The 26,607-nt window shown below is 41.2% G+C and overlaps 2 protein-coding genes across 3 annotated transcripts; one reads left to right on the forward strand and one right to left on the reverse strand.

Annotated features, from left to right (window-relative positions):
• The first annotated feature begins 164 nt into the window (after nucleotides 1–164).
• Nucleotides 165–12,979, forward strand: LOC130178299 (dipeptidyl peptidase 9-like). 2 transcript variants are annotated; one of them, XM_056390393.1, is made up of 21 exons: nucleotides 165–401; nucleotides 1,785–1,875; nucleotides 2,010–2,248; nucleotides 2,467–2,579; nucleotides 2,969–3,142; nucleotides 4,743–4,914; nucleotides 5,153–5,263; nucleotides 5,390–5,518; nucleotides 5,622–5,683; nucleotides 5,770–5,870; nucleotides 6,086–6,263; nucleotides 6,391–6,550; nucleotides 6,723–6,802; nucleotides 7,489–7,641; nucleotides 8,161–8,296; nucleotides 9,471–9,616; nucleotides 9,790–9,936; nucleotides 10,046–10,198; nucleotides 10,664–10,806; nucleotides 11,483–11,594; nucleotides 11,844–12,979. In XM_056390393.1, the coding sequence occupies exons 2-21, from the start codon at nucleotides 1,820–1,822 to the stop codon at nucleotides 11,934–11,936; spliced, it is 2,658 nt and encodes an 885-aa protein (XP_056246368.1). In that variant the 5' UTR covers nucleotides 165–401; nucleotides 1,785–1,819; the 3' UTR covers nucleotides 11,937–12,979. The 2 variants fall into 2 exon arrangements, with proteins under 2 accessions (XP_056246368.1, XP_056246369.1); XM_056390394.1 differs by having other exon boundaries at nucleotides 4,746–4,914.
• Nucleotides 12,980–15,238: 2,259 nt separating this feature from the next.
• Nucleotides 15,239–22,093, reverse strand: angptl4 (angiopoietin-like 4). The gene is made up of 7 exons (XM_056390395.1): nucleotides 21,435–22,093; nucleotides 20,541–20,651; nucleotides 20,349–20,424; nucleotides 17,518–17,631; nucleotides 17,244–17,339; nucleotides 16,749–17,033; nucleotides 15,239–16,644 (listed from the first exon to the last, which is right to left on the reverse strand). The coding sequence occupies exons 1-7, from the start codon at nucleotides 21,960–21,962 to the stop codon at nucleotides 16,460–16,462; spliced, it is 1,395 nt and encodes a 464-aa protein (XP_056246370.1). The 5' UTR covers nucleotides 21,963–22,093; the 3' UTR covers nucleotides 15,239–16,459.
• Nucleotides 22,094–26,607: the final 4,514 nt, after the last annotated feature.

Raw genomic sequence — 26,607 nt, forward strand, 5'->3', positions numbered from 1 at the left:
TACGCTGGTGTTGCCTTTCACTGGTTTATCTGCATAGAGTTAAACATTTTGCGAGAGGGCGGTAGTAGTCTTTGTGCAGTCAAAACTAGTGCATGTAAAATTGTTCAAACAAATGTGCGAAGTAGAGGAGTCGGTCTGTGGGTCATGAACCATCCTGCCACACGCCTCACTGCACTGACCGTCGCTGACGCCTCCTCAGTGTGGCGGTGCAGCCCTGAAAACGTACCGGTGTGTACTCTTAATAGATTCAAGGTTCCTCCTCTTTCCGATCTGAAAGCCAGCTACATTTTGTGTGTGGCCACTCTGGGCCATGGATACAACCTTTAGCAGTTGCAAAATCTGTTTATTGACACCAAGCTAATACAGTCTAGAACTTGGTCAAAGAAACAGTGACCAGATTGGTAAGTATTTTCCTTAATTTTAGCTTGTTTCGTGAAGACGGTCGTCTGAGCATCTGGTATTTTTATTATTATTTTTTCTTTACAGAAAACCAGAAACCGCTAGCTAGCGGTTAGCTGGTTTTTAGCTAGGTTAGCGGTAGGTAGCTAGTTAGCTTCAGAGCGAAAATGACAGAAGAGAGCTGTCATGTCAAAATGTACCCAAGCGAGATTTTTTTAACCATAGACACTACTTCATAACTGTCATTTTCTAACTACTTGGGGTTTTGTCATTCACTGCCAATTGTAACGTTCGTGTCGTTAAAGTGTTAACACAAATGAATTTGCCGGTGTTTTTCCCAGTGTGACTGAGTAGTTGAAATCCGAGAACAAAGATCTATTGTAGGCTAGCTAACTGTTAACATTAACGGTACCGGTATTTTATATTTCACCCGACTTGTTCCCCACCCTTACTATTAGCTTGCTAAAGGCTCCCAAGTAACCAGCTCAACCAAATAGGGCCTCTCCATGTATAACGTTACAAGTTGCAGAGTAATTCCTTCCATTTTTAACATGTTTTACAGAATATCACAGAGACCTTTTTAAGTAAAAGTTTAATGTTAAGGGGAGGTTTTTTTTTTTTAACAGAAGACAGTCAGTAGTATAGATGCATTTACTCTTGTACAGCCAGATAAAAAGTAAGATCTACATTTGGGTGATCTCATTCATAAATATGGTTCCATCAGCCCACGCCTCATACAGATCTCCCCAGCAGCTGAAGTATATGCTGGTTTGTGAATTTGTTGTGAGCTCAGTGTTTCTTATACACAGATTTAAAGTGCCTCACCACAGTGTCAGACACCTTCCTAACACCGACATAAGAAATTTACTTAAATTGTTGAGAGTATATGATCTTTCTCAGTGCTGTTTGCATTATACTGATCCCTCACCCGACACAGATTATAAAGGAATGTGGGGTATCCCCTTGAAACCTTGAGTTGGAGATATATCAGTTGTTTGACATGGGAAATTTAACAGGAATTATGATCCTTAATTGGTACTCTGGTCTGGAGTTTTAAAATCTATAGCTCCATGTTTCTTTAAAGTTTCTATGTTTCTTTACAGTGACAGTGGAGCTTTATGAATGATTTATGTTTTTCCACTTCTCCTTGAGGCACATTTTGATCACTGCATTGTAGTCTGAAGACTGTTGAAGAAAAAAATGTCCTCCAGTCATGAAAGTCTTATCTGCCAAGAGAGAAGACTAGTGCATGCATATAAAAGTATGTTCATACCTAGCTGTCATAATAAGGAATTACTGTCCCCCTAGTGTCACTATGGTTAACTCTATTTGTTATTTTCTATTTAGGAATTCTGAATGATATTAGGACTGTACTTTGTTCATAGGTTACAGAATTGGAGTGAGGTGCGTTGACCGGTGAATGCATAGAGTCAAGAGGGTCAAACTTTGTGACAATAAAGAGGGTATCTGGAAAAGGTACAGTATGACACATTGGGTTGATTTTACGCCTTTTAACCATTTTGTTTAGGAAGATGGATGACTAAATGTTTTAACCAGGTGTATCTGTGTGTCAGCACCTCTTATCAGTTCTTTCTTATGTTGACATCCAGCTGTGTGACAGTGAGTATGACGGCTGTGGACGGCCTTTCGCACAGTACAGAGGTGGTGGAGATGGAGGATGTTCCATCTCAGTACTTCGTGGAGAAACACTCTTGGGAGGGCCTTCGTGACATTATCCACTGTAGCAGGAAGTACTCGGGCATGATCGCTAACAAGGCCCCCCATGACTTCCAGTTTGTGCAGAAGAAGGATGAGAATGGACCCCACTCCCACCGGTTGTATTATCTCGGTAAGATGATTGTTGGTGCCTCAGACAATCGCTTATATCAGCTTATGATTTGTATTTTCTGTATACTGCAGCTAATTTGTTCTCCTTTCACTTGACCTCGGTCATGTTTTCCTGCTCCAGGCAGCAGAATGACATTAAAACAGTCACTTTGTTGAATTTATCCTTTTCCAGTTACCACAAGCATTTTTACTTTAGCTTTTTTTCCATGTGCTTACCAGGAATGCCTTATGGGAGCAGAGAGAATTCGTTACTCTACTCAGAAATCCCCAAGAAGATCCGTAAAGAGGCCCTCTTGGTGTTGTCATGGAAACAGATGCTGGATCACTTCCAGGTGAATTCCCCCTCTCTTCCTGTTCATGCCAATACCAAACAGCACAGGGCGATGTGTCTCACAAATGGGTGAGATAAGCAGTCCCTGAAGGTGTGGCATTATTGCTTTTTATAGCACCAGAAAATATGTTCTAAAACTCACAAGATTAAGCAACCATGGTAGAAACTATGAGAGGAAAGCTTGTACTGTACAACCAATATACAGTTATTTAAACTGGGGGGGATGGGTCAGTTGAATGTGGCTCTGTCAGCTATAGTTCACAGTAATAATACTGTATATAGTAGCTCACTAAAACTTATTTACCTATCAGACTTTTGTCAAAAAAAAAAAATCTCTTCAGTCTATTAGAAATGTTATATATCTTCTGTATTTCCTGTCGGTTCTTTAAGGCTACACCACACCAGGGGGCTTACTCTCGGGAGGAGGAGTTGCTGAGAGAGCGTAAACGTTTGGGAGCATTTGGTATCACCTCCTATGACTACCATGCTCAGACAGGCCTGTTCCTCTTCCAGGCCAGCAATAGCCTCTTCTACTGTCAGGATGGAGGCAACAATGGTTTCATCGTGAGTACTCTGCTATTTTTTCCCCCTCAATTTAGAATCCCTAGATACTCAGGAAAGATTTAATTCAGAGCAAGGTCCACAGTACAGCTCTATGGAGGCACTGGTGCACTGAATACACCGACTTAACTTAAATAGTCTGCAGCCATTTGAATAGACAAAGAATATCACAAGCATCTGCTTGCTAGGTAGAGCTGAGTTTTTGCTGTGAATATTGACAAAAATGTTCTGCCTGGCAGTGAGTAAATTCATTGTGGGTCCGTGCTGCAAATGGTTTATTTGATCCTTAGTGTAGTGTCATCCATTTATTGGGCATAGTTAATATATTTATAAAATATGTTGCCAAAGATTAAAATCCAGATGTTTCCGTGCTGAATGTATTTTTAATAGCATAGACTCCTGAACTGCCACCCAACTTGCCTAGGGGTAGTAACAGATATCATGGGAGGAAAGATGATCATGGGACTATATTCTGTTTTCCATTGTTCTGGGCTTCATGTTTTGTGCCCTTACCAGATGTTGTTGATCTTTGTGTGTTGGCCTCGAATGACAACTTTGCCATAAATCCTGGTTGTATGAAACTCAAGATGTAGTTTCTTTAAAGGCCATCATAGGAGTGCCAGACAAGTTCTGTGGGAACGACTGTCACTGATGCTCAGAACTCAGCTGATTTCAGCTTGTGATTTCAGTTCATCTTACATGATGCAGTTGGTTTGAATCTGGGATACTGATCAAAATTGGTGCATCTTAAGGGCTCTCCAATTTTTGGCTCTTGTGCATTGTGTTTGTGCCTTTTGTAACTTTGATACAGTTACCTTAAAATTGTTTAAGTCTTGGGGCGTCCTGGTACCATGTAGGCTCAGTCCTTACCGCAGCAGCTTGGGTACGAATCCAACTCAGGCCCTTCACTGCATGTCATCCCCTCTCCCTCTCTTCCCTAACTTGCCTGTCTTGTTTTCAGTCTCCCTATCATAATAAAGCCACAAATGGCCAACCAAAACAAAAAAGTCTTGTCTCATGGTGTAACTGATAACACTTTACTTGCTGCATGGTTAAGGGATGTGGTTAGTTGGTGCCTTGACCTTTTGATTGGTTTAACAAGATTCAACATTTTGAGTCAACAATTTGTATAAAAATTCTATTACTTTTATATAATAATCCTGTTGATTTCATACTTATTCAACAGCTATTACATTTAAAAACATCAGTGAAGTGTGACATTTGTGCATAGGACAGGCCTTTACTCAGATGTGATGCTGAAGAAATGAGATGAGAAGTGTTGATGAGTACGGGGAAAAGCTTTTTTGTACTTTTGAAGCAGTCTACAAAGCGAGCCTTCGGCCTGTTCTGTATTCCAACAAACACCACTATCATTTCAAAACATCAGCGGGTGAGACAGCTTCTAGGTCAGTGTGGAGAAGTCTTTCAGAACGCCTGCTGATGAGCAAGGTGCACCTGACAGTGCACAATGTACTTTTTCATGTCAGTGTCTGCATTTAAGACGATGCTTTCATCAAGCAAGTACCTCCTCCAGCAGTATATCTTTGCATCCAATGTACCACTTCTATTTCCCAATAACTAAAATTGAGTGTTTTGGTTTTAGCAGTCTGCTCCTGTAAAGCCTGTGGAGATAAAGACCCAGTGCTCAGGGACCCGAATGGACCCCAAGGTCTGCCCTGGAGACCCTGACTTCATAGCTTTCATCAACAATAACGACCTGTGGATAGCCAGCATTAAGACTGGCGAGGAAAGGAGACTCACTTACTGCCACAAAGGTCTGAATCCTCTCGGTTTTATTTGGATTATTTGAATAGGCTATAAAATGTCGTGTGTTGAGCAGTTTTACTTTCTCTGTATTTAATACCTTGTTTAACTCAATGTTGTGCAGCCAATTTGATCTAATTTCAAATTACATGCAAGGAAAAAAAAATCGTATGTCATAATTTACCATTATACCAGTAACAGTACATGCACACATGTTTTTGTTTTCCTAATTCATTTAACATCTTCCAGGTGTGGATAATGTTAAGGAGGACCCGAAGTCTGCAGGTGTAGCAACGTTTGTCATCCAGGAAGAGTTTGACCGTTTCACTGGCTACTGGTGGAGTCCCTCAGCAGTGGAAGGTCAGAGTCATCCGTGTACTCAAGGAATAAGACTAACTGACAGCCAATGCTGCTTGGTATTCGTCGTGTATCTATTATTCTTTGCGTACACTCTCCTTGAACTCATTATTTTTCTCCCCCTGTCAGACCCTGATGGAGGAAAAACAGTGTACCTTCTGTATGAAGAGGTGGATGAGACGGAAGTAGAGATTATTCATGTTCCATCTCCAGCACTGGAGGAGCGGAAAGCAGACGCATACAGATATCCTCGTACAGGTCAGTGTAACCCTGTACACTGTGCCAATACAGGCTTGGAGCAGTGAATAGTTTTAGTAACCGTTCCTATCATTTATATTTTCCCAATGTCTTTTATTTACAGGTAGCAAAAATCCCCAGGCTACCCTTAAACTGGCAGAGATAAAGACAGACCATCAAGGAAGAGTGAGTTTTTCATTCATTATCTTTCTTTCTTCTCCAACATGATAATTAGACGTTCCTAATGTGCGTGTGGTTGTTGTACTTAACAGATTGTGAGCACGCAAGATAAAGAACTGGTCGTCCCCTTTACCTCCTTGTTTCCTGGGACAGAATACATCGCCAGAGTAGGATGGACGAGTGATGGCAAATAGTGAGTGTTTCAGTCAATATTTAGTTGACTGAGTGATGCTTTTTTTTTCTGGTATTGGTACTAATAATTCTGAGACATGAATATGTGTGGATAATATTCTTTTAAGTGTTTGAAAAGTGGTTACGTAAACTGGGAGCGCTGCTTATGTTTATTGTTTCTAAATGAGCAGTTTAAAAAACAATATTTTTAGTTCAGTTTGTTTTGTGTTCCCCTAGTGGCTGGGCAGTGCTTCTGGACCGCAGTCAGAGGAAGTTACAGCTGGTCCTGCTGCCTCCAGCCCTCTTCATCCCTGTCACAGATGACCCAGCTCAGAGGCAGGAGAGTCTGGAGGCCGTGCCCAGTAACACACAGCCATACATAATCTATGAAGAGACCACTGATGTCTGGATTAATGTAGGTCTTTCACATGCCGCTCACTTTGGTTATCTTGGTCATCGGTTTCTTCTGCACTGTAACTGTAATGGTTGTGAGTGTTGTAAGGTTTTTCCAGAGTAGACTAACTGTTCTTCTTTTCCTGCAGGTTCATGATATATTTTATCCCTTTATTCAAACGACAGAGGATGAGTTTACTTTCATTTGGGTAAATGAGTCAAAAACGGGTTTCAGCCACCTGTATAAAATCACATCCCTGTTTCAACCGGGCTGCTACCATTGGACAGAGGACTACCAACACATAGAGGGTAAGAGATGAGGAGAAGCTCCTGCTTGAAATGATATCTGTCAAATAATTAAGTAGCTGTGTGTTTTTAAAGCTACAACTCTTTTATCTCATCTGAACTGAGCTACCAGGGTGTACGTCAGAGTTTTCGGTATGTCAAGGAGCATGTTGATTCTCATATCTGTTTTTTCCAGGAGACTTCAAATGTGCAATCAAGGAGGAGATTACATTGACCAGTGGAGAATGGGAAGTGTTAGCAAGACATGGTTCCAAGGTTAGACAAAGTCCCTCAGTGTTGGATATACAAAATTCATACCTATAAAAAATACACAGGTGTATAGAGTGCAGTCAGACACAGAGAGTATACAGTTACGTATATTTTGTTGTGTTGACTCTGTACTCCGGCACATTGGTTTTGAAATGAAACGGCGAAGTCCTGACTCTCAACTTCATCGGATGTAGTTTACATCTACATCCGATGAAGGACTTCAATTCAGTGTCTAAAGTCTACAACTGATGGACATCTGCTGACACACGGTATCTTCCCTGATGATGTTCTGCCCGGCCTCTACTGCAGCCACCTTCACTTCTTGCTAGTTTGGGGGATTTTTGCCTTCAGTCTGGTCCTCAGGAATATTGTGCTGCTGCATTGTACTGAAATCGAGGAACTGAGTAAAAAAAGAAATCTGACATTGTTCACCCAGTATGGACATGAACTCTCTCCAAACACCATCAACGCTGAAAGCTGTTACTGGACTACAGAGCCAAAACAATTAAAACGTCACTGTTCTAATACTGTCTGACTGAACTGTTTATGTGAACTGCAGAATTTATGTGAATGTTTATATTCACATATATATAAGAGTAGGCTTTTTTTTTTTTTTTTAACTTCATACAGAATTTAAGAAGTTAACCTTAACCCTATCCCTTTTCATTTTTCTATTTTCCCTCTCTTGCTAGATCTGGGTGAATGAGGCATCAAAGTTGGTGTACTTCCAGGGCACCAGGGACACTCCTCTGGAGCACCACCTCTATGTGGTCAGCTATGACTCACCCGGAGACGTGGTCAGACTAACCAAGCCTGGCTTCTCTCATAGCTGCTCTGTTAGTCAGGTAAAACTATTCATTTGTTTACCTACTGGTCCAAAAATCCATATGTGCACATTTCATCAGTCCATCCACTAATTTTGTCAGTCAGCTGTTTTAAAAATGGTACTTACAAATAGTCCTTTGTTGGCCACTTTTTCTGCTTGTGGGCACAAAGAACAGTGATGTATTTAAATTATTTTCCTTGTTTTATGTTATGACCTAACAGAGGGAGATAGAAGATTTGGAATAGATTTAATCAGATCAGTTAAAGCACCTTAGAAACCTGGGGAAAGCTGTCAAAGCCAGGGATTGGTTGGATAGTCTGCAGTACATGGGATAAATGTTCTGATTCTGTCAGCAGTGTTCACTGACAGTAGCTGATGTTGGGCCTTGCAGCACAGATCCTTGTAGGTTGCGGTGTAGCATTGCAATGGCATCCTGTCCTCTCATAGCATTTCAGTTCCTCCATTGTCCTTGTATATATTTACTCAATTTGGTCCAGAATTCTTTATACTTACTTTGCACTTCTTTCTCTCTCTGCAGAACTTTGACTTTTTTGTCAGCCACTACAGTAACGTGAGTACGCCTCCATGTGTTCACGTCTACAGACTGACCAGTTCAGAAGGTGACCCACTACACATGGTACCTGAGTTCTGGGCCAGCATGATGGAGTCACCAGGTAAACAGAATGTGATGTGAACAACCACCATACCATAGTTTTCCTAACAAAAATATTAACGTACACAGATAGTATCATACACCAGCTGTATTCCCCTGTGTAGACCAGAAGTGGCTTGTTTCAACATCGAGATGTGTCTTTGACTTAGTAAAAAACTTTGCCGCCTTTTTTGCACTAAAAGACGAATCATGCAAGAGTCGCTGAAATACCAGGTCCTGGTTTAAAATGTGTCTTAGTGTCTGATTGATTTACCTGCCAGATATTTCGAAAATACGGGCTACACCACTGGAAAGTAAATGTTGTTAGTAAATGTCATTAGTAGTTTTTTAGTTACGTTTTTGAACAGCAACTTTTAAAAATGTTGAGGTTATTTCAGTTCTGTTGCCGTTCATGATAAATTACAAACCTGATGTTAAAAAAAAGGAAGCTGTAAATTAGCACACAGATTTGATTCTGATTCCGTATACAGAGATTGCATTTACATAATTGATCTCATTTAGTTTGTCTTAGGGAGGCAGTCTGGCCAAGTGTGAAGGCTGGCCACCTATCTATGGTTTTATTTTTGGAACAATCAATAGAGCCGAGTCTGGCTTTGATTAGATCAAGGACGGTGAGTTTGATCTACAATGCTGTCCTCCAGACAATCCTGACAGCAATCAGTTAATGTGGTGCTCAAACACGTACGTCATCATGAGCACTTTGGGTCAGAGTTGATTGTTGTGTATAATTGATTAAAAATAACAGGAGTTAGAGGGCAATCCTTTACTGTCTTGATGTGCATTTCCAAATTATTTCTGCTTTGTCAGAAATAATTTGGAGTCACAGGGTAAGTGCCACCCCAATCACAGGGCATGATATTGTCATCAAGTATGCATTAAACACCAAATTTTTTTTAATTTGGAAGTAGAACAGTGTGACTGAAGTACCATGTAGACCAGTTCCAGAATTAAAATGGCTACTGTAAAGGAAAAACAGACTTGTACCCCAGTATCACAAGGTGATATTTTGCAGTGTTGGTTCCAGAGCATCAGTAGCTTTTCACTAGAAAGTGTGTCACAAGCTAAATTAACTCAAATCAAGAATCATTGCTGTGTAAAACCAATACTAATGTTTTGAAGATTTTTTTTACCCACAGACACTGGTATTTTTGCTAACCTAGTAATATGTCTTCCAGGCTGCCCAGGAGATTACAATCCACCTGAGATATTTGACTTCCCAGGGAAGTCAGGCTTCCAACTTTATGGGATGGTGTACAAGCCTCACAACCTGCAGCCTGGCAGGAAACACCCCACTGTTCTCTTCGTGTACGGAGGCCCACAGGTTCGTGGCCATGTCCACTTTATTCTGGCTTGAGTCTGTGATCTGTGTTGTGTGTGTTGTGCTATTTGTACACTAAATACTACATGAAATAGCACTTTCACATCTATATACTGTGTAAAGGGAAAACAGCTTTAACATTTAGAGTGACATTTTGTGTGTGTATGTGTTTTCAGGTGCAACTGGTGAACAACTCCTTCAAGGGGATGAAGTACCTCCGTCTGAACACACTGGCCTCTCTGGGCTACGCTGTGGTTGTCATTGATGGGAGGGGTTCCTGTCAGAGGGGCCTTGAATTTGAAGGGGCACTAAAAAACAAAATGGTAAAGAAAGATAATTAAATAACTGCAGTGTCAGTAAACAGATTTGCAGGGAAACGGAAAAAGGACTGAAAAGATGAACACATAACACGATTTGCCTTTGTCTCTCCAGGGTCAGGTGGAGATCGAGGACCAGGTGGAGGGGCTGCAGTATGTGGCGGAGAAGTTTAACTTTGTGGACCTGAGCCGTGTTGCTATCCATGGCTGGTCCTATGGCGGTTTCCTCTCACTCATGGGCCTCATCCAGCGACCCAATGTCTTCAAGGTTAGGAAGCCGTCTCTCCCTTCAGCCATCCTTTTTATCTTTAAACCATGAACTCACTTTCTATCAGTGAGCATTGTCTGCTGTCTCCTTTAGCCAGAAATGAGAAAGCATAACAAAGGTTGTATCACCGTGTAATGAACCTGAGCAAAATGAGAATTACTTGCTTAATTCCTGAAGTATGAAGTTTCAAATCAAAAGTGCAGATGTAGTTGCCACTTACATCCACATGGTGTCCGTGTTGGACAGTGCTACAGTATGGTACTAACAGCTTTAATTCAGTAAGGATATCTGCGGGTGCACCCCTGTGCTAGAGGGACTAAAAGTTTAATTTATGTACCAACATTTGCCAAAATATATATCCAACTGAGCCATAACATCAGCATTAGAGTCTACTCAGAGTCTAATTAGGTATTTCCCGCCAACTCTAAACCACTACCCTCCTTCTACATTGTGCTTCCCTACCAGCTGGCTATCGCAGGTGCCCCAGTGACTGTGTGGATGGCATACGACACTGGCTACACAGAGCGTTACATGGATGTGCCTGAGAACAACCAGCAGGGCTACGAGGAAGGATCTGTGGCCTTGCATGTGGACAAGCTGCCCAGCGAGTTAGTATACACACCTTTTTAAATGAGTTGGCAAGAGTCCCTGCCTTTATATTGGATTTAAACCTTTTTTTAACCACGCTGCATGTCCTTTGTGGTTGCATAGATATTCTTGCATGTTTCATCATGCCTGCAGTCCTTTTTCCTGCAAAGTCATGACTCATATAATTTTGGGCAATCTGTTTCACATGTACCGATGGTATTCTTTTACCAGATAGTTGTGATTGTTTTCACCCTTGATCTTAAATGTTACTCATTACCTTAGAACCTCTTGAACATGAAAAACAGCAGCTTCTGATTTTTAGTTGCAACTGTTAAAATCTTCAAGGGTGAAATTATTCCTGTTTGAGATGACAGGCTAAATCAAGCCTCAGTGTTTAGTAACATTGTTTACAGACCCTGAGGGCCTGACAGGCGGCAAGTTAGAGCACTGCTCTTGGATGCATAGTAGAGAGGCTGAAGCTCTGCAGCTGCAGTGTTTCAGCTTTCTATAAATTTGGATCTGTAAAGGTTTTCCTTTTTTTTTTTTTTTAACACCTGAAGGAATGGAGAGTCTCTCACTGTTTGCTATTGGACAATGTGCTACTTCAGGAATTGCACTCTTTATCTTGTCTGTCCTATGAAAGCCTTTCATATTATAGTGTATCATATTATAACCCTGTATTCCTTGTCATTCCAGGCCCAATCGTTTGCTGATTCTTCACGGTTTTCTAGATGAGAATGTGCACTTTTTCCACACCAATTTCCTAGTGTCACAGATAATCCGTGCTGGGAAGCCCTATCAGCTTCAGGTAGGCATCACATACCTAATACTGATCACTAACACATCTGTTGATGCTGCTGTATGAGATCACTTCATCTGCGTTGACAGTTTCCATAACTTTTCCAATATATGATACAATTTCAAAATTTTGTATTCAGATTAACACTTGTAGTGCAGTTTTTAGTGTTTTTCCAAAGATATTTTCTAAAGTGAATTTTTTAGAATGTACACATGTAGTACACATGGTAACTATGGTTACCCTGTTTCAATCGTCCAGGTCTACCCCAACGAGCGACACAGTATTCGCTGCCCTGAGTCTGGAGAGCACTACGAGATCATGCTGCTGCACTTTCTACAACAATACCTCTGAAATGAGACGACGGGAAGAAGTGAAGTCTAGTTTCCCCTCTGTCCTCCTTTACTCCCTCCAGCTCACCACCCATCTTTACTCTCCCTGACCTCCCGATCCCAAACCCCGTCTCCAACTGTTCACCCTGTCGTGGAGAGACTGTCAGACACTCTGCAGCCACAAGCCACTCTCTCCTATGAACTAGTCATCTCACTTCTCCACCATACCTTCCCTCTTTCGCGCTCTCTGTCTCTTGTTCTGTTACTCACTTGCTCGCCCTGTCTCCTCCATGCCCTTCCCCCTGTGTACAGTCTGGGGTATGGTTTACGAGCACAGAGATTTGGTGTCTCACCCTGAAAGCTGAACAAAGACAAGGACATATGGAGAAATATTTGCAGGCTGTGTCACATTGACTCATCGCTCAGCCACGTCCTCATCTGCAACCATGATGGTTTTTGCCAAATGTTATCGTGTTGTTTCCCCCTTGCCCCACCTGTTTTATTCACTTGAGTCAGTGGTAGAAATGGGGTTACAGTTCACAGATATGAAATGGAATCTATAAACATATTTGCAAACATCAACACACACACTATGTGTAAAATACAGTTTATTTCATAAATAAACACTGACACTCACAAGCACACTCACACAGACTTGCAATATCCATATATACTGTGAGTCTGTACCTGGCAGTTTGTGTAATGATGAAGAAAGGAAGAAAACCAAGTCTCTTCCTCTGTCTACGTGTTTTAAGTGTGTGTTGTTTAAAATAAAATATTTTTATGGATTTTTATTCTTTTTTTAATGAGTGCTGACAGAAGCTGCTCATTGAAAGTTTTGTGCCGTTTTCTCCCCTCACATTACATTGCTCGAGATGTCTGCTTGCCTTCTTAACACATAATTTATATTTGCCAAAGTACCTCTTGACTATTGATCATGCTGGTATTTCCTTTTTTTACTGCAATAAAGACAACAGGAGGGTGAGCACTGGAGTCTTACAACAGCTTTGTACCACCGGAATACAATTTGTACATGATAATGAATAAATGTATGAATCAATCACACGCTCTCTTTTACTTCAGTCTTCTTATTCAACATGTTACAGATTGTATATATTAGCTACAGCATGTGTCTTTCTGTTTATGTTTTGCAGGGTCCATTGCAAGCTATCTTACTGGGAACCACACTCATCTCAAGTGTGTTTTCCTCAAAACCTCAATTGTAGCCTCATTGTGTCTTCCTAATTGCTCTGAGCTGCACCTGACCAAACCTGCACAACATGGACTTTCAAGCACTCCAGATCTTTCACGAGTGAAGCAGCAGAGGCTTGTTGGACCTTCTGGCACCTTTCTTTGTGGGCAGCACAGTTTCCATGGTAACCTTTTTGGAAATGGAGTTCTCATGCTCATACTTCATAGGTGAGTCCCGCTTTGATTTGAGGTTATGTAACGGAATCTTAAAAAAAAATAGCATAAAGCTAAGCTAACCGGCCTCGCTCTGCCCAAAGGTAACAAAATTTTCCTACAAGTTGCTCTAAAGCTCACAGATGAACGTGGTTTATCTCATTTGTTTTATCTGTACAAAAACCAAAGTGTTAGACCAACTGCTTGTGTTTTTACGGGGGTTAAGGCCGAACTATTTCTTGGTTGGGAGCAGTGCCCAGTTAGCTGGTTGCCTGGTAACTGCTTCTGCTAGCTGTAACTTCATATTTAGTTAGCATACACATATAATAGCGTGCATAAGAAAATATACATCTAGAATTATAAAGGAGTGATACCTATGTTCCCAGCTACAATAACTCTAGGTAAGAAAGTAAATAAGCATATTTCCCTAAATATGAAACTTTGTAAAATGTGGAACATGTGGGATACCTCTTCAGTATTGGAATGTAACTAAGTACATTTACTCAGGTACTGCAAAGTACTGTACTTCAGTACACATTTCTGCTGCTTGAGGTTTTTCTTTTCATGTCACTTTTATACTTCTATTCCACAGAGAAATATTGCACCTTTTACCTCACTCCAGCAATTGTGATGGCATTTCTCACAATTGTAAGTTTTACAAATTAAACAAGCAATCTGTTAATTGAGAAAGAAATCTGCATATTAATTAAAAATAATCACTAGTTGCAGCCTTATATAAAGTAGTTTAAAAAAGATCCACTTCAACCAACTAAAGTCATAAATGCTGCTCAAGACATCGGTAATAATAACCCATTGATATAATGTATAATAGCGCAACACTCACATTTTACTGCATTAAAATGTTTATGTATATGTTAATGTATTGTCCTCATTATACTTACATACTTTTACTTGTAGTGAGTTATTCATACAGTGCGGTATTAATGTTTTTTGTTATGGAAAGGATCTGAGTACTCCATCTGTCTCTGCTTATGGTGTAAAACTTATCATCTTAAATCGAACTACTGGTGATGACAATTGTTCTATTATTCACAGAGCAATTTTGTAATGAGGTCCGTTGAGTAAGTCACCATCTATGTTTTTCATTTTCCAAGTGCTGTCTTCTCTGTTTGAAATCACCTGTTGCATGTTAGCAAGACATTGACTTCCACTCGCTTGATACCCTGAAGGTCAGTTGAGAGCACACTCTATCAGATCAGCTGTTACAGAGGTTGATCCTTAACCAGTTGTCAGTGCTCGGAGGATCACTGCGGATGAAGCACATTAACAGTAAGCCCAACAAGGAAGCAGGCAGTGGTGCAATGAAAATTGAAACTGACACCTTGAGGCTACTGAAGTTTGCTTCCAGGTAATATGACTAAGCTGGTAAAGTCTTTAAGACACAAGTGTTTTGCCACGTGTGACTCAATGAAATGGTTTCGCTCTACTCTGTGTTTGAACCTGCAGTCAGTTTCCAAATGAAAAAAACATGCATCCAGACAGGTTTGGTCAAGTTAATGTGTTCATTTAAATACAGAGGATTATGTTACATATCTAAAAATTCAGCTGTTTGGCATTTAATTCTGTTCTCAGTTTTGAGTTGATGGAATAAATGAAAATCAAAGAGAAACCTTGATTGTTCTGATATTGAAAAGAAAAATCTACGAACAATGAACAAGTTAAAATGTCCTCCCAGTAAAACCTTAAAATAGTTTGCAATGAAATGTTTCCAACAGAAATAGCAAACAAATCAGGCAACGGCAACATTTTGCCATTTTGGACTTATTAGCTTGCATTCAGTATATTTTATATTATATTATTTTTGTTTTTGTAAAATATTTTTCATTTAGTTCTGTTGACTATATTATGTGGATGTACATTAAAACCTTAAGCAGCAAATAATAGACAGACAAAATCAACATTAGTTTAAATCAATTTTATTGGCTCATTTTGGCCAAAAGATTGGTATTTTCTCTTAAAAAAAAACTGTCTTACATCTATTAAACACAACAAGGACAATATAAATTACAAACAGGCAGCACCAGAAATATATATATTGATTCTTTACATCATTTAAATAAGAAAAGGGAACATCTACAATAACAAACTCTCAAGTCACGACAAAACAGACAATGTCAAGACAAATCAGTAACAGTTACATTTCTGAAAAGACTGACCACATTCCTTCATACACTATGTACAAAACCATGTCTCTCATCTTAAAACTAGTCAATATGACTTAGCATCATCAAAATCTCCACAGAAAAATTTAAGTCAGTGAAGTATGTACTTTGATTCAAAACTGCAGGCAGTATATACTGTATATTGTACAAAAGCCTGGAATGATCTTCAGTACCCCATGAACACCTTTCCAACATCAGTCTTAACACAGTTTCTGCATCGTAATCCTAGTTTACAGTGATTTATAACTTTACATAATGCTTTTGAAGACTGATCTCATGTTCATGTGGAAAATGGTTCTTTGTTTTAACTAAGTCACCATTTGGTCCGCACCATTGGATTTAAAAGGCTCGCTTAATCGGCCTGCATTTCACTCCAACATGAATCCCCTACAAAGTAAGAGCAGTTTCTTAAGTGTTTTTTTGAGCTGACAGTGCTGTTTACACGCTACAAACCCACATTCAAACTCAACAACAACCCACATGCACCGTTGACACCACAAGTCTGGTGAGGAGTCTCGACTTGTTGGAAATGCTTTAGGGCTTACAGGGCAGCAGACAGGCCTGGACTCGCTCTGTGATGCTCTCCTGACTATAGGGCCCCTGCCTCACACCAACAAAAAGAATCAACTGCAATGGTGAAACAAAACTAAAACAAAAAATGTTCCACTGCATGTTTTTTTGTCTCTTTTTCCAACTGTGGCTTTAGGTGCAGGGAAGGAATCTGCTCGTCTGTCAGAGAACAGAGCAGTGGAAACGTGGAACTCATTTAGTGTGAGTTCTGCTTCTATTTTGAGGGCCTTAACTCTGGTATGAAGTCTTCCTTGCAGGGAGACAACCAGGGAAATGGAAACCTCTACCTCATCAACCAAGCACCGGCAAAAGAAAGAATTGTCCGAAATGTATTTCTTTCTTCCCCCTTCTTTTCTTTTGACCTTTTCTCTTTGTCTCGTTCTATTCTTTAGGACTTGTTCTCGATTGCAGCGGGGGCGATCATCATCACGCTGGACTTCATAGGGTAATAGCGGCCTCTCCAGGTCTTCCAGAAGATGCCCTGTTTCCTCTGGTGTCGCTGCTTGGGAGGAGGACTCTGGAAGTATCTACCGTTTAGGTTGGAGCGACCGCAGTTACTGAACCACCAACCACCTGTAAAAGACAAAGAACCATATCAGGTTAGATGCTGCATTTAAACTCAAGTAATAACCTGGAAAGAGAGGCATTTATCATTGTGATTGTCATTTACAACTCACCAGAAAGGTGCTTGGCGCAGTTGGTGTCGTTTTTCTGGTCATTGTCTTGGTCGCGGGTGGAGAAAGGAAGGCTGGAGGTGGCGTCAGTCCCCAGGGAACTCTCCAAGATGCTGAAAGTGCCGACCTCCTGAATCTGGAGCGAATACTTGGTTTCCTCTCCGCCCAGTTGAAAGGGGAAGCGGACGGATGCCAAGTCATCCCCCCAGTCGGAGAGCTTGATGTTGAGGATGTAGCCACCATATTTGGCAATGGAGTGGATTTTTTCTAGACCCAACCAGAACTCTCCTGGAGAAGAAGACAAAGACAAAGCAAAGGAGAGAAATGGTGAGAAAACTACTGCAGCTGTTTTCAAGCTTATCTGTGATAACATGGTCTCCTGCCCACTGATATGGTGGTTGTAAATACTGTAATGCTGTTCGAACTAATCTGGTCCTGGCCAGGCCAGCTAGAGCCAGGAGTTAGTGAGAATGAGATCAAAGACAAAAGGGAATTTACCATTCAGGTTGCCAAAGCCTTTCTCATAGGCTTGCCACAGCTGGTCAAAGTCCACTGAGCCGTCTTGGCGCCTTTGGATCACTGTCCATCCACCATCTGGAGAGAAATACAGAAAGGGGTTGATAAGAAAATGTTTTATCGGCCAAAAGAACCGCTTCTGGTCCAGACTGGAGACTTCAAGCGATTCTACTCTTTGAAATTAGTGACTTATTGTGTGAGTAGTTGGCAATTGTTGGCGAAACTGTACTGAATTGGAACACAACACTCCACTTACCAGCTGTCATCTCACAAAAGACTTTGAAGGGCTCTGCGTTTACTGGCTGGATGGTGTAGACCCCACTAGTGGTCTCTCCTCTCAGGAATAGCTCGTGGCAGTCTGATGCTGTCTCTAACAATAGGAACAAAGAGGGGAAAAAAAAGACACAATGTTAAAAGGAACAGCTCTGTAAAGTATCACTGCAAGATCCCATAGTGTACAAAGTGTGAACCAACCTGCAAGCCATGCTATTTATATGTGACATATTTAACAGATTTGTGTTTCTTCAGCTTTACTCTCCTGAACTTTGTACTGTTACAGTGTTTGTAAAACTGAGAGTTTTTTGCTGGACCGCTGCCCAATGTTGCAAGAGTGTATTAGGTCATCGAATCATCTTTTTTCTTGTACATGTTTCCTAATATGAGGCTTTTTTAGATTTGATTCTGTCGTATGTGTCTTGTGAAAGAGCTACTTGTGAATCGGAGCTTGTTTACACTATTCAGCTTTGATAAGTAGGTCAATCACAGTTAGGGAACCTCTCAGCGACAGGTTCCTCTGCGCTGCGAGAGCAGAGTGTTTGCAAATAAGACTATCGCTCCAAGTGAGTTTATCAGCAAGTCTGGAGATATGCGTATGTGTACCCGATAGAGCCTTTGACCTAGCCTTAACAAGGAAGAGAGTGAGTGAGAATTTCTTTCTCGGTTATAAATATGACCTTTCTCCCAGTTCCCAAGCAGACGTCTCTCTTTATGGCTGCTTGGCCCTCCAGTCTGCACACTACTAGCCTCTACATTCCTAAGCCCCCTCCCACCCCCCTGTCTCTGGCTCCCCATTCCCTCCTTGGCTTGTCACACCTCTCTCACGTGCACAGCAGCCGCTCTGTGATGCAGGAGTGCATGGCTGATGCATGGCTGGCGCATGCAAGGGGAGTGATCAGAGGGTGGTGGGGGGAGGAGGGCTGGGGGCTGTTGCAGAAAAGGGACATCTGAGACGGCAGGAACACAAAGCAGGGGACTCCAGAGCCAATTGAAGCTGTCATGTGGCTAATGAGGCACGAGACTAATAGCACCCCTACAGTAATCCTTTTTTTAACGTGGATGACATCATCACATGATGCTATTTAATACATATACACAAAAAAAAAAAAAAAATACAGTAAAGTGTAATTTCTCATTTTGATTTGATTTGCTGTTTTTTGCTGGTCATTGTTTCAATGTAAGCATGCCAGCTGATCGCAGAAACACAAAACCTCTTTTTTTTTGTGTAATGACTTTTCCTCTAGAGGCATGAACTCTGTGTGGCCAGTTGTGGCTGTAGTCTACCTCGGGGTCAGGGGTTCTCCTGAACTTTGGCACACTTCTTATTCATTACAATGGGAGAGAAGGAGGAGGTGGAGGTGGGGAGGGTGTGTTTGTGTGTAAGGATGGGGGAGGAGAGGAGAGGATGACTGAGGTGGAGGGGGAGGATGCGGAGGGGGGATGTCTGACTCCCTGACAGATCTAGGGGAAAGGTTGCTCATTCTTGAGGGATGTACAAATGTTTGTTTTACACACAGAGGCTGGATGTCTTAAAGAAAAAAAGGGGGGGGGGGGTCTTCAAAACAGTGGAGGATATCTGTACAAAGTTCACAGATAAATTTAGACTGGCTTTTCCCACTTTCCACCTTGTTTTCCCTCATTTTTTTCTTGGCTCAGGCACAAGGACAGTAATCTGAGGAACATTGCATGCTAGTTTTCTACAAAGCCTCCCTTTGCCTTTTCCAGGCTTCCCTCCCTTACCCCCCCCCCCCCCCCCCCCGCCCCCTTGACACCACAGAAATGATCAGTGTGAGAAATCCCATTGAGCTGTGTGACCCTGACTGAACGCTCTCAAAGACCAGCGACCTTTCCCCCAGTTGAAATCTTGCCAGAGAAACTCGTTTCTTTTTCTTTATTCCTCAAATCCTGCTGATGTCAGAGCTCGGAGGTGTTACTGTGATTTGTACTGACTGGCTGAACTCAACTGTTGCCTCAGCCATGTTCACCTTTCACCCAGTTCTCATTTGTGGCCATCAGAAGCAGATATACAAGTTCAAATTCACTCTGATTCATTATTATAATATACTTATTCAATATGTATAAATTTCTGTGTTTATTCCTGTCTTTCTCCCATCATCACCCTCACCCTGCTCTCTGAAGACTAAACATAAGTAAAGTGAGACAAAAATGTGGTGGGCTAAGGAAGCTGGGAGTCTCAGCTCTTCCACAGTTGGAGTGTATCCAGTCTGGTACAGTCTGGATGAAAGCACTCATTATGACTGCTGCGCCAGTCACAGCTCAGTTCAGTTGGGAGCAGCAGCTGCGTGGCGTTGCTTCACACTGAGGGCATCATTTACTGCCTCTTACAATGACTGTACACAGCAGTATGAGGGCAACTGACAAAAGGCTGTCAATGTTAATTCCCCAGCTTCTCTACTACTATTTATCCCAATAGATGTCTTTTCTCTGGGGTAATGGAAATAAGGTCAAAACAAACTAAATAAACATATGTTTTGTTTTGTTGGCCTAAGTGAATGCTTTTAAACAACTTATCCTCACTTACTTTACTTGTGTCATTGTGTTAATGTTATCCTGTATTAACTGAACAATGTCATTAGGATTTAAAGGCTAAAAGCCACAGAGTCTGTGAAAAAGTCCTCCACAGGCATCAAGCTGAGCAGAGAAGCGTGTCCCAAATTGATTCCATTCCTTGATTTTAATTGCCAGTGATTTAAGCTTCTTTGTAGCCTTACTAAACAGATGGCCTGCCACATTTGGCGTCAGATTTCTTCCAGTAGACTTAAGACAGTGTCAGGAGGGGGTTTTACTTACCGGCTGGTGAGTCGCGTTGCTCCGGGCCGTCGGTGTCGCTGCTCTGTGGGGAGGGTCTCTGTCGTGACTGCTGGATCTGAAAAAGTTCAGAATCAGTCATGAAAATGTGGCAAAAATAATAGAATACATCTCAACAATTTCTATGACAGGGAATGCAGAGATGTTGGTTTGCTGGTTGTAATGCTTGCTCACCTGACTTTGCAGAGTCCTGATGCGCACATTCTGCTTGTCAAGCTTCTCCTGTTGGAGTCTGATCCTCTCCATCAGATCATCAATGCGTTTGTTCTGAGCCTCCAGCATGACCTGACAGAAGATTAACACAAAGGTACCATTTTTTAGTATTTTATCAACTTTATTCTACACCCTGCCTATGAGTAAAAAATTTGCTCATGGCACAGTAATACCACCGCAAGAAACAGTAGAATTAACATATCGATCAGGGCCACTTGCAGGAGACATAGACATTTCCACCCTTCAATGACAAGCATTTGTCCTTTCCAACTGTCTGTGGTGTGGTTATGTAACTCCCTCACTGATTTTCCATCCCACTATAAAGCCTTTCAGGCTCACACACTGCTTTGTAAAAGCAAAACTACAAAGACAGCACAGCTCTCGTAAGCCCCTTCAACTGTGTGTCACATGGTTGAATCTCTCCACGTTGTAAAATGTGACAGCTGTGGAAAATTATTCACACATTCTTGTAGCTGATGCCTGCAGATCCCTTTGTCTGGCAGTATTTAGTGTTTCCCTGCACGTACTGCACACTCCGTCCTCCATGCCTTGCAGGCTCGTTAACCAACCTCTCTCCACTTCACTCCACCACACCCACCGCCCACTGCTTGCCCTCTTTGCATTTTCATTTAGTGCCCTTGAGCTCAGGGAAAAGCCCCACCATAAAAGCCAACTATCCATGCATACTGTAGATCCACTAACTTGAAGAGTCCCTTTAACCATCTGTTGCAATTGCAATTCATTTAGCTGATTTTCTTCCAGAACTAATCCAGATAACACAATTCTGATTATTTAAACAAATTAAAACAAATTATCATCATCAGAACCCGTAGACTGAAATGCTTCCATTCTCACCTGGATGTTGCGAACATCGCTCTTGTTCTTGGCACCAGCGTTTGGTTCAGACAGCACCGCGTCTCCCTGCAGCATGCTGTCCACCCTCCTCTCCAGCCGGCTCATCCTCTCACTCATTGTCCTCCTCTCCTGCTGCATTTCCTCTGCCTTTTCCTTCAGCTCGGCTGTGACATTCAGCAGCTGCCCCTCTCTGTCCTCCAGTCCCTGGGCCTGAACCTTCAGGGCTTCCCCCTCTACTCGCAGCCTCTGGCTTTCCTTTCCCAGCTCAGTCACTGTACGATTGAAGACCTTCAACTTGGTGGAAATGTCCCTCATCTGGACTTTGGTTTTGTCAACATGCTCCTTCAGCCCCTGGCCCAGCTGCAGCAGGCCATGGGCAATGACATTCACGTCATCCCATGCTGCATACTGTACACGCTTCTCCTTGGCACCGGCACCGCCGGGTGATCCCCCTTTCCTCTCGAGAGGGAAACCTGTGGCCAGGAGCACCACCAGGCAGAGAGTAAGAGTTGCTAGTGTTGTCTTCATTTCTCCCGTTGTCCTTAAGTGTTGAAATCTTGCTTTGAAATGTGTGTTGCCTTGTTGCAGAAGTGTGCAGTGTCCTGCCCTGTCTTGCTAAGTTGATAATGAGAGCTGAGGCTCCTGGTTGAACAGTCACAGCACCACTGTTATATAGTTTCACAGCCCTCAACTCTAGGCTGTAAGCTGCCTGCCATTGGCCAGCCGAGGAGAGGGAGGGGTGCAGCTACTCTCAGGTTTCTGTCCCTCCTCCATCTCTCTGTTAACTATTCATGTCAGAGGCGGAGGAGGGACATGATATAACAAAAAGATTGGCTTTCATCTCTGCACTGTGGGAGACAGGGACTACATTATCTACTGAAACTAAACAATTGATATCCCCAGCAGTGAAACAAATCATTTTCTGTGAAGTATTGTTGAATTAACACTAAGTATATCATGTGTAGTATTTCTGAATAAGTGAGGTAATCCCTTCATCATCATAAGGAACATCCTGAAATTGGTTGATAAAGATATCAGAACCCTGATTATGCTCATAGATAGTCAATCCAAAACATATCACTGTAGCTCTGCAGATCCTTGTTTAAAAGGCCATTTTAAAATATCAGCCAACACCATTTACTTTAAAGCAGCCTTTTACTGAAGTCTGAATTGTGAAAGTGAAAGTGGCAAATGCCACTGTGGGCTGTCAGCAGACCACCCACACTGAAGCCAGTGAAAGATGAAGCCCAGACCTTTATACTCATCACTATCTGAGCGGAGACTCTGAGCCTCTTCTTCCTGTCAGTAGAAACATTTTCCATGTATTCAACGTCCCGCAACCTCACGCCAGATGAAATCTTTGCTCTTTGTCATTTAGGCTACTGATTGTACTATTACTGTGTCTCTTACTCATTTCTGTTTATACTCTCTGTATCCATTGGGATCACATGCTGTCTTGTCTAGGTTAGTTTAATGTGATTCAGATTTGTATTGAATAGATATATTGTATTTGAATATTAAATCCTAAATAGTTTCCTCACAAGACTGATAAAGAATTCAGGCAGAATTAGGGAACATGAATTGATCTGCACAACAAAAAGATTCAAGTTGATTTATATACAGTAGATAATTATATAGCTTTAAAAACAGATAGAGATTTTTTTTTAAATTTCCCTTTAACTTAATTAGCCTGATTACAATCATTAGCCTTCACAACAATCTTATTAAAAGTGTAAATTGTACTCCACCTAATAAAGCATCCTTGATATTTCATTTGACTGACAGAGATAGATCAGATAATGATTCAAATATGATTCTTAAAAGCCCGTAGAAAGAGCTATTGTAGAGCAAGTACATCAGGCTGTCCTAACTATCTCCTCTTGGACAATGCGAGGAATGAACAAAGTCAGTCACAGACAGGAGAGGAATATGCAAACGATGTGGCCTGAGGTGCTCCTCAGCAAAGATTTCATCTGTGAGGACTGTGAGAATTAGGGGAAAGTTCACAGCACAGAGAATGCCCACATTACGAGCAGAAGGGTTTTTTTTTTTTTTTAAACAGAGATCACAGGCCATACGTGATCCGGGGCCAGACCACAAAGAAGGAGCTGGTTTAACCCTCTCCTGTCTGCAGCCCAGACTAAGTAGGTGAAAGGTAACTGGGAGACTGCTGACGGTGCTGAGAGGGGAAACACAGTGCAGAGGAATTACAGCCCTCATTTACACGCTGGAATGTAACAAACATTATTGGCATTGTTTTCCCAAACCCTTAGCAGAGAGTGGTTTCCACTGGGGCGAGCAAAGACTGCAGTGTTCTGGTTAAAAATAGGCTTTTCTCATTAAATTCCAGGTAGTCTTTTTCATTTCATAGGAGCCCTGAGGTCATTGTAGACAGATTTGCTTTTGTTTGTTCAAACTGACAGACTTGTGTAGCAACTGCGGTGATGATTCATATTCTTTCAGCTACAGTTCACTATCATTTAATGAAAATATTCTTTGATATTTTCTTAAGTATTTTTCACAGGTAAATGAAAGGCCAAGTGGTTGGAGAGTACATGTGTGGAGCAGGTACAAGGAGGAACATGCTAATAGCTGAACTTTATGACAGCCTGGTATGAGCGTCATGACTGTACATGTAAAAAAACGTATGTGCCTTATTACATTTATTGCATTCTTCTGCGACATTACAGAACTGGCAGGGATATGAGTGGGGTGCACAGTAAGGGTGTGAAAGATGGACTGCAGGCCTTCATTTTTTTTGGCTTTGTGTTATTTCACACATGGGGAGAATTAATTTTCTTTAAATGAACATGAAAGACCCGTCTGATGTTCAGCTGTGGAAAATAATCGCTGAATGTGCTGGTTCAAATTGTTACAGGCAAAATCCAGTTTTTCTTGATACTGTAATTGCTGGATGACTCATGCATGTTTTGGTCATAACCAGTAAGGCAGAAGTGCATAATAATTCAACAAGATCCTCAGCATTTAAAATCCTTGTGATTTCATCAGTGGTGAAAGAAGTATTGTGATCTTTTATTTATGTAAAAGTTGTAATACCAATGTGCAAAAATACTCCTTATCAGTAAGAAGCCTACATTCAAAATTTACTTAGGTAAAAATACATATGTTATTAAACATGAACTCAAAGTTTCAAAGGTAGGCTAGTTATTATGTAGTGTAGTCTAACGCGGATTGCTATTTAATTATTAGCATTTTAATGTTCTCGTCATGAAAGTTTAATTCTTATCAATATACTGTTTGAAAGCAATGAACCTATTTTCATTGTTACCAATCATGAATTTTCCCTCTTTCATGCATAATATATGTTTGTATGTAAAATTATAATCTACAAAATAACATCGTCAGTATAATGATGTCAGTAGAATTAAAAAAATATATATATTTTCTTATATTATATATCTTATATTTTCTTTCAAAATGTAGTGGAGTAAAAGTATGTAACATGAAATGAAAATACTGCAGTAATATACAAATATCTCAAAATGTACTTAAGTACAGTATTTGAGTAAAAATGCATTCAGTAACTTTCCACCACTGGATCTCATCCAGAGAACACTGAACCAGTTCAAGCAAGAACCAACAGACTAATCATCAGGTTGTAAGTAGGAATATATTTACTTTAGAGAAGACTAAACAAATGAATTAAATAAACATTATTGTGCGAGGTTTGAAGGAATCTGTCTCCTCTGTATCCTCTCTCCTCTCATTTGTACTCGCATAGCCATACAGTCCCGTGTCACTGGATCATCACCAGATCCACGATTCGCCACAGCTGCTTATTCAATTTCCCAAAATGGCCGCTCCCATCGCTAGCCGGCATGGTGACCTTTTACCCAGATTCCGAACACAGAACATCTGTAAATCCCAGTGCGGCCCCCAGACTTAGTCATGTACAAGAGGATGGAAAGAGGGAGGAAGAAAAAAAAACAGGTGCTGGAGCCTGTTAGAGCATTAAACCTCTGGTTCCCATGGATAGACACTGATCTGTGATCTTTTCCATTTGGGACTGTTTTATTAGAGGTTTTATATTCATTGATTTTCCACATGTGTCTGTCAGAAGTATATATCTGAATCCATTTAATTGAAGTAAAAAATCCAGAATAAAGATGTTAGACCAGTTTTTAAAAGAAAAACTGAAAACGGAGGAAAAGAAACAATAGATTTTCATCTTGCATGCTCCTGTTCAGACCTGTGAGATCTCAGCATATGAATATCCAAGCAAGACTCCATCATCAAAATAAGGCACTCAATTTGACACACATACTGGTTGTCTACAGATGTGTACCTACCTACATCACATCTCTTGGAGTCAGATAGGGTAACGGATCATCACCTGTCCTATTTCCCTCTTTTCTTATATGATGAGATATTCATGAGTAGCAGACCAAAACCACTGCGTGGCCACTGAGGTGCATGGGTTAGTGAACGGAGCTTATGATTGTCTTGTTTGAGTAGAAACGTCAGTCAGGATGGTCTGGAGAAGTAAATACGGATGAACAGCAGGGAGTTTTCTGCCCTAATTAAACACAAGAGGATGGATGCTGCTCTGTAGGCACACCGTAATCATAACTGATGAAGAAATAATATTTTTATAGTTTTGGTTGGGGTGTGGTCAGGAATGTACAGTATGCTAGATTTTCACTTGAACAGAATGAACAGCACGGGTGTTACTAGTAACAGTGACTGTGCTGAGACCCTGAAACTGGTATAACTAAAAGGAATGCAGCTATTTAATGTTGTTAGTTACACGTGTGCTTCTGCCAATATAAAAATGCCACCATTAATCAGTTTCAAATTTTCTAATATTTCCATATTTCACCTCATATTCGGAAACAAATGACCTCAGAAAATATGATTTTCATCTCAGCATTTCACAGAGACATTGACAATTACATTACAACATTTTTTCAGCTGTCAAGCAAATAAATCAGTGAGGACAGACAAACCTGCTGACAGATACACACGTCCTCATTCACACACACTCGCGCCCCACCAGACGTGCAGAGGAAAACGTTTGCCTTGAACCAATTTTCCAGAACGGCCAGATGAAACACACTACCGCCCCCAAGTGGTGCAAAGCGAGAGCATAACGTTCCTCTTTGTTCAGACTTGACCCCTGCTCATTTATTCATTCATTACCCTTTGGTGACTG

This window comes from Seriola aureovittata, chromosome 12 (genome assembly GCF_021018895.1).
Source record: "Seriola aureovittata isolate HTS-2021-v1 ecotype China chromosome 12, ASM2101889v1, whole genome shotgun sequence".
NCBI classification, from domain to species: Eukaryota; Metazoa; Chordata; class Actinopteri; order Carangiformes; family Carangidae; genus Seriola; species Seriola aureovittata.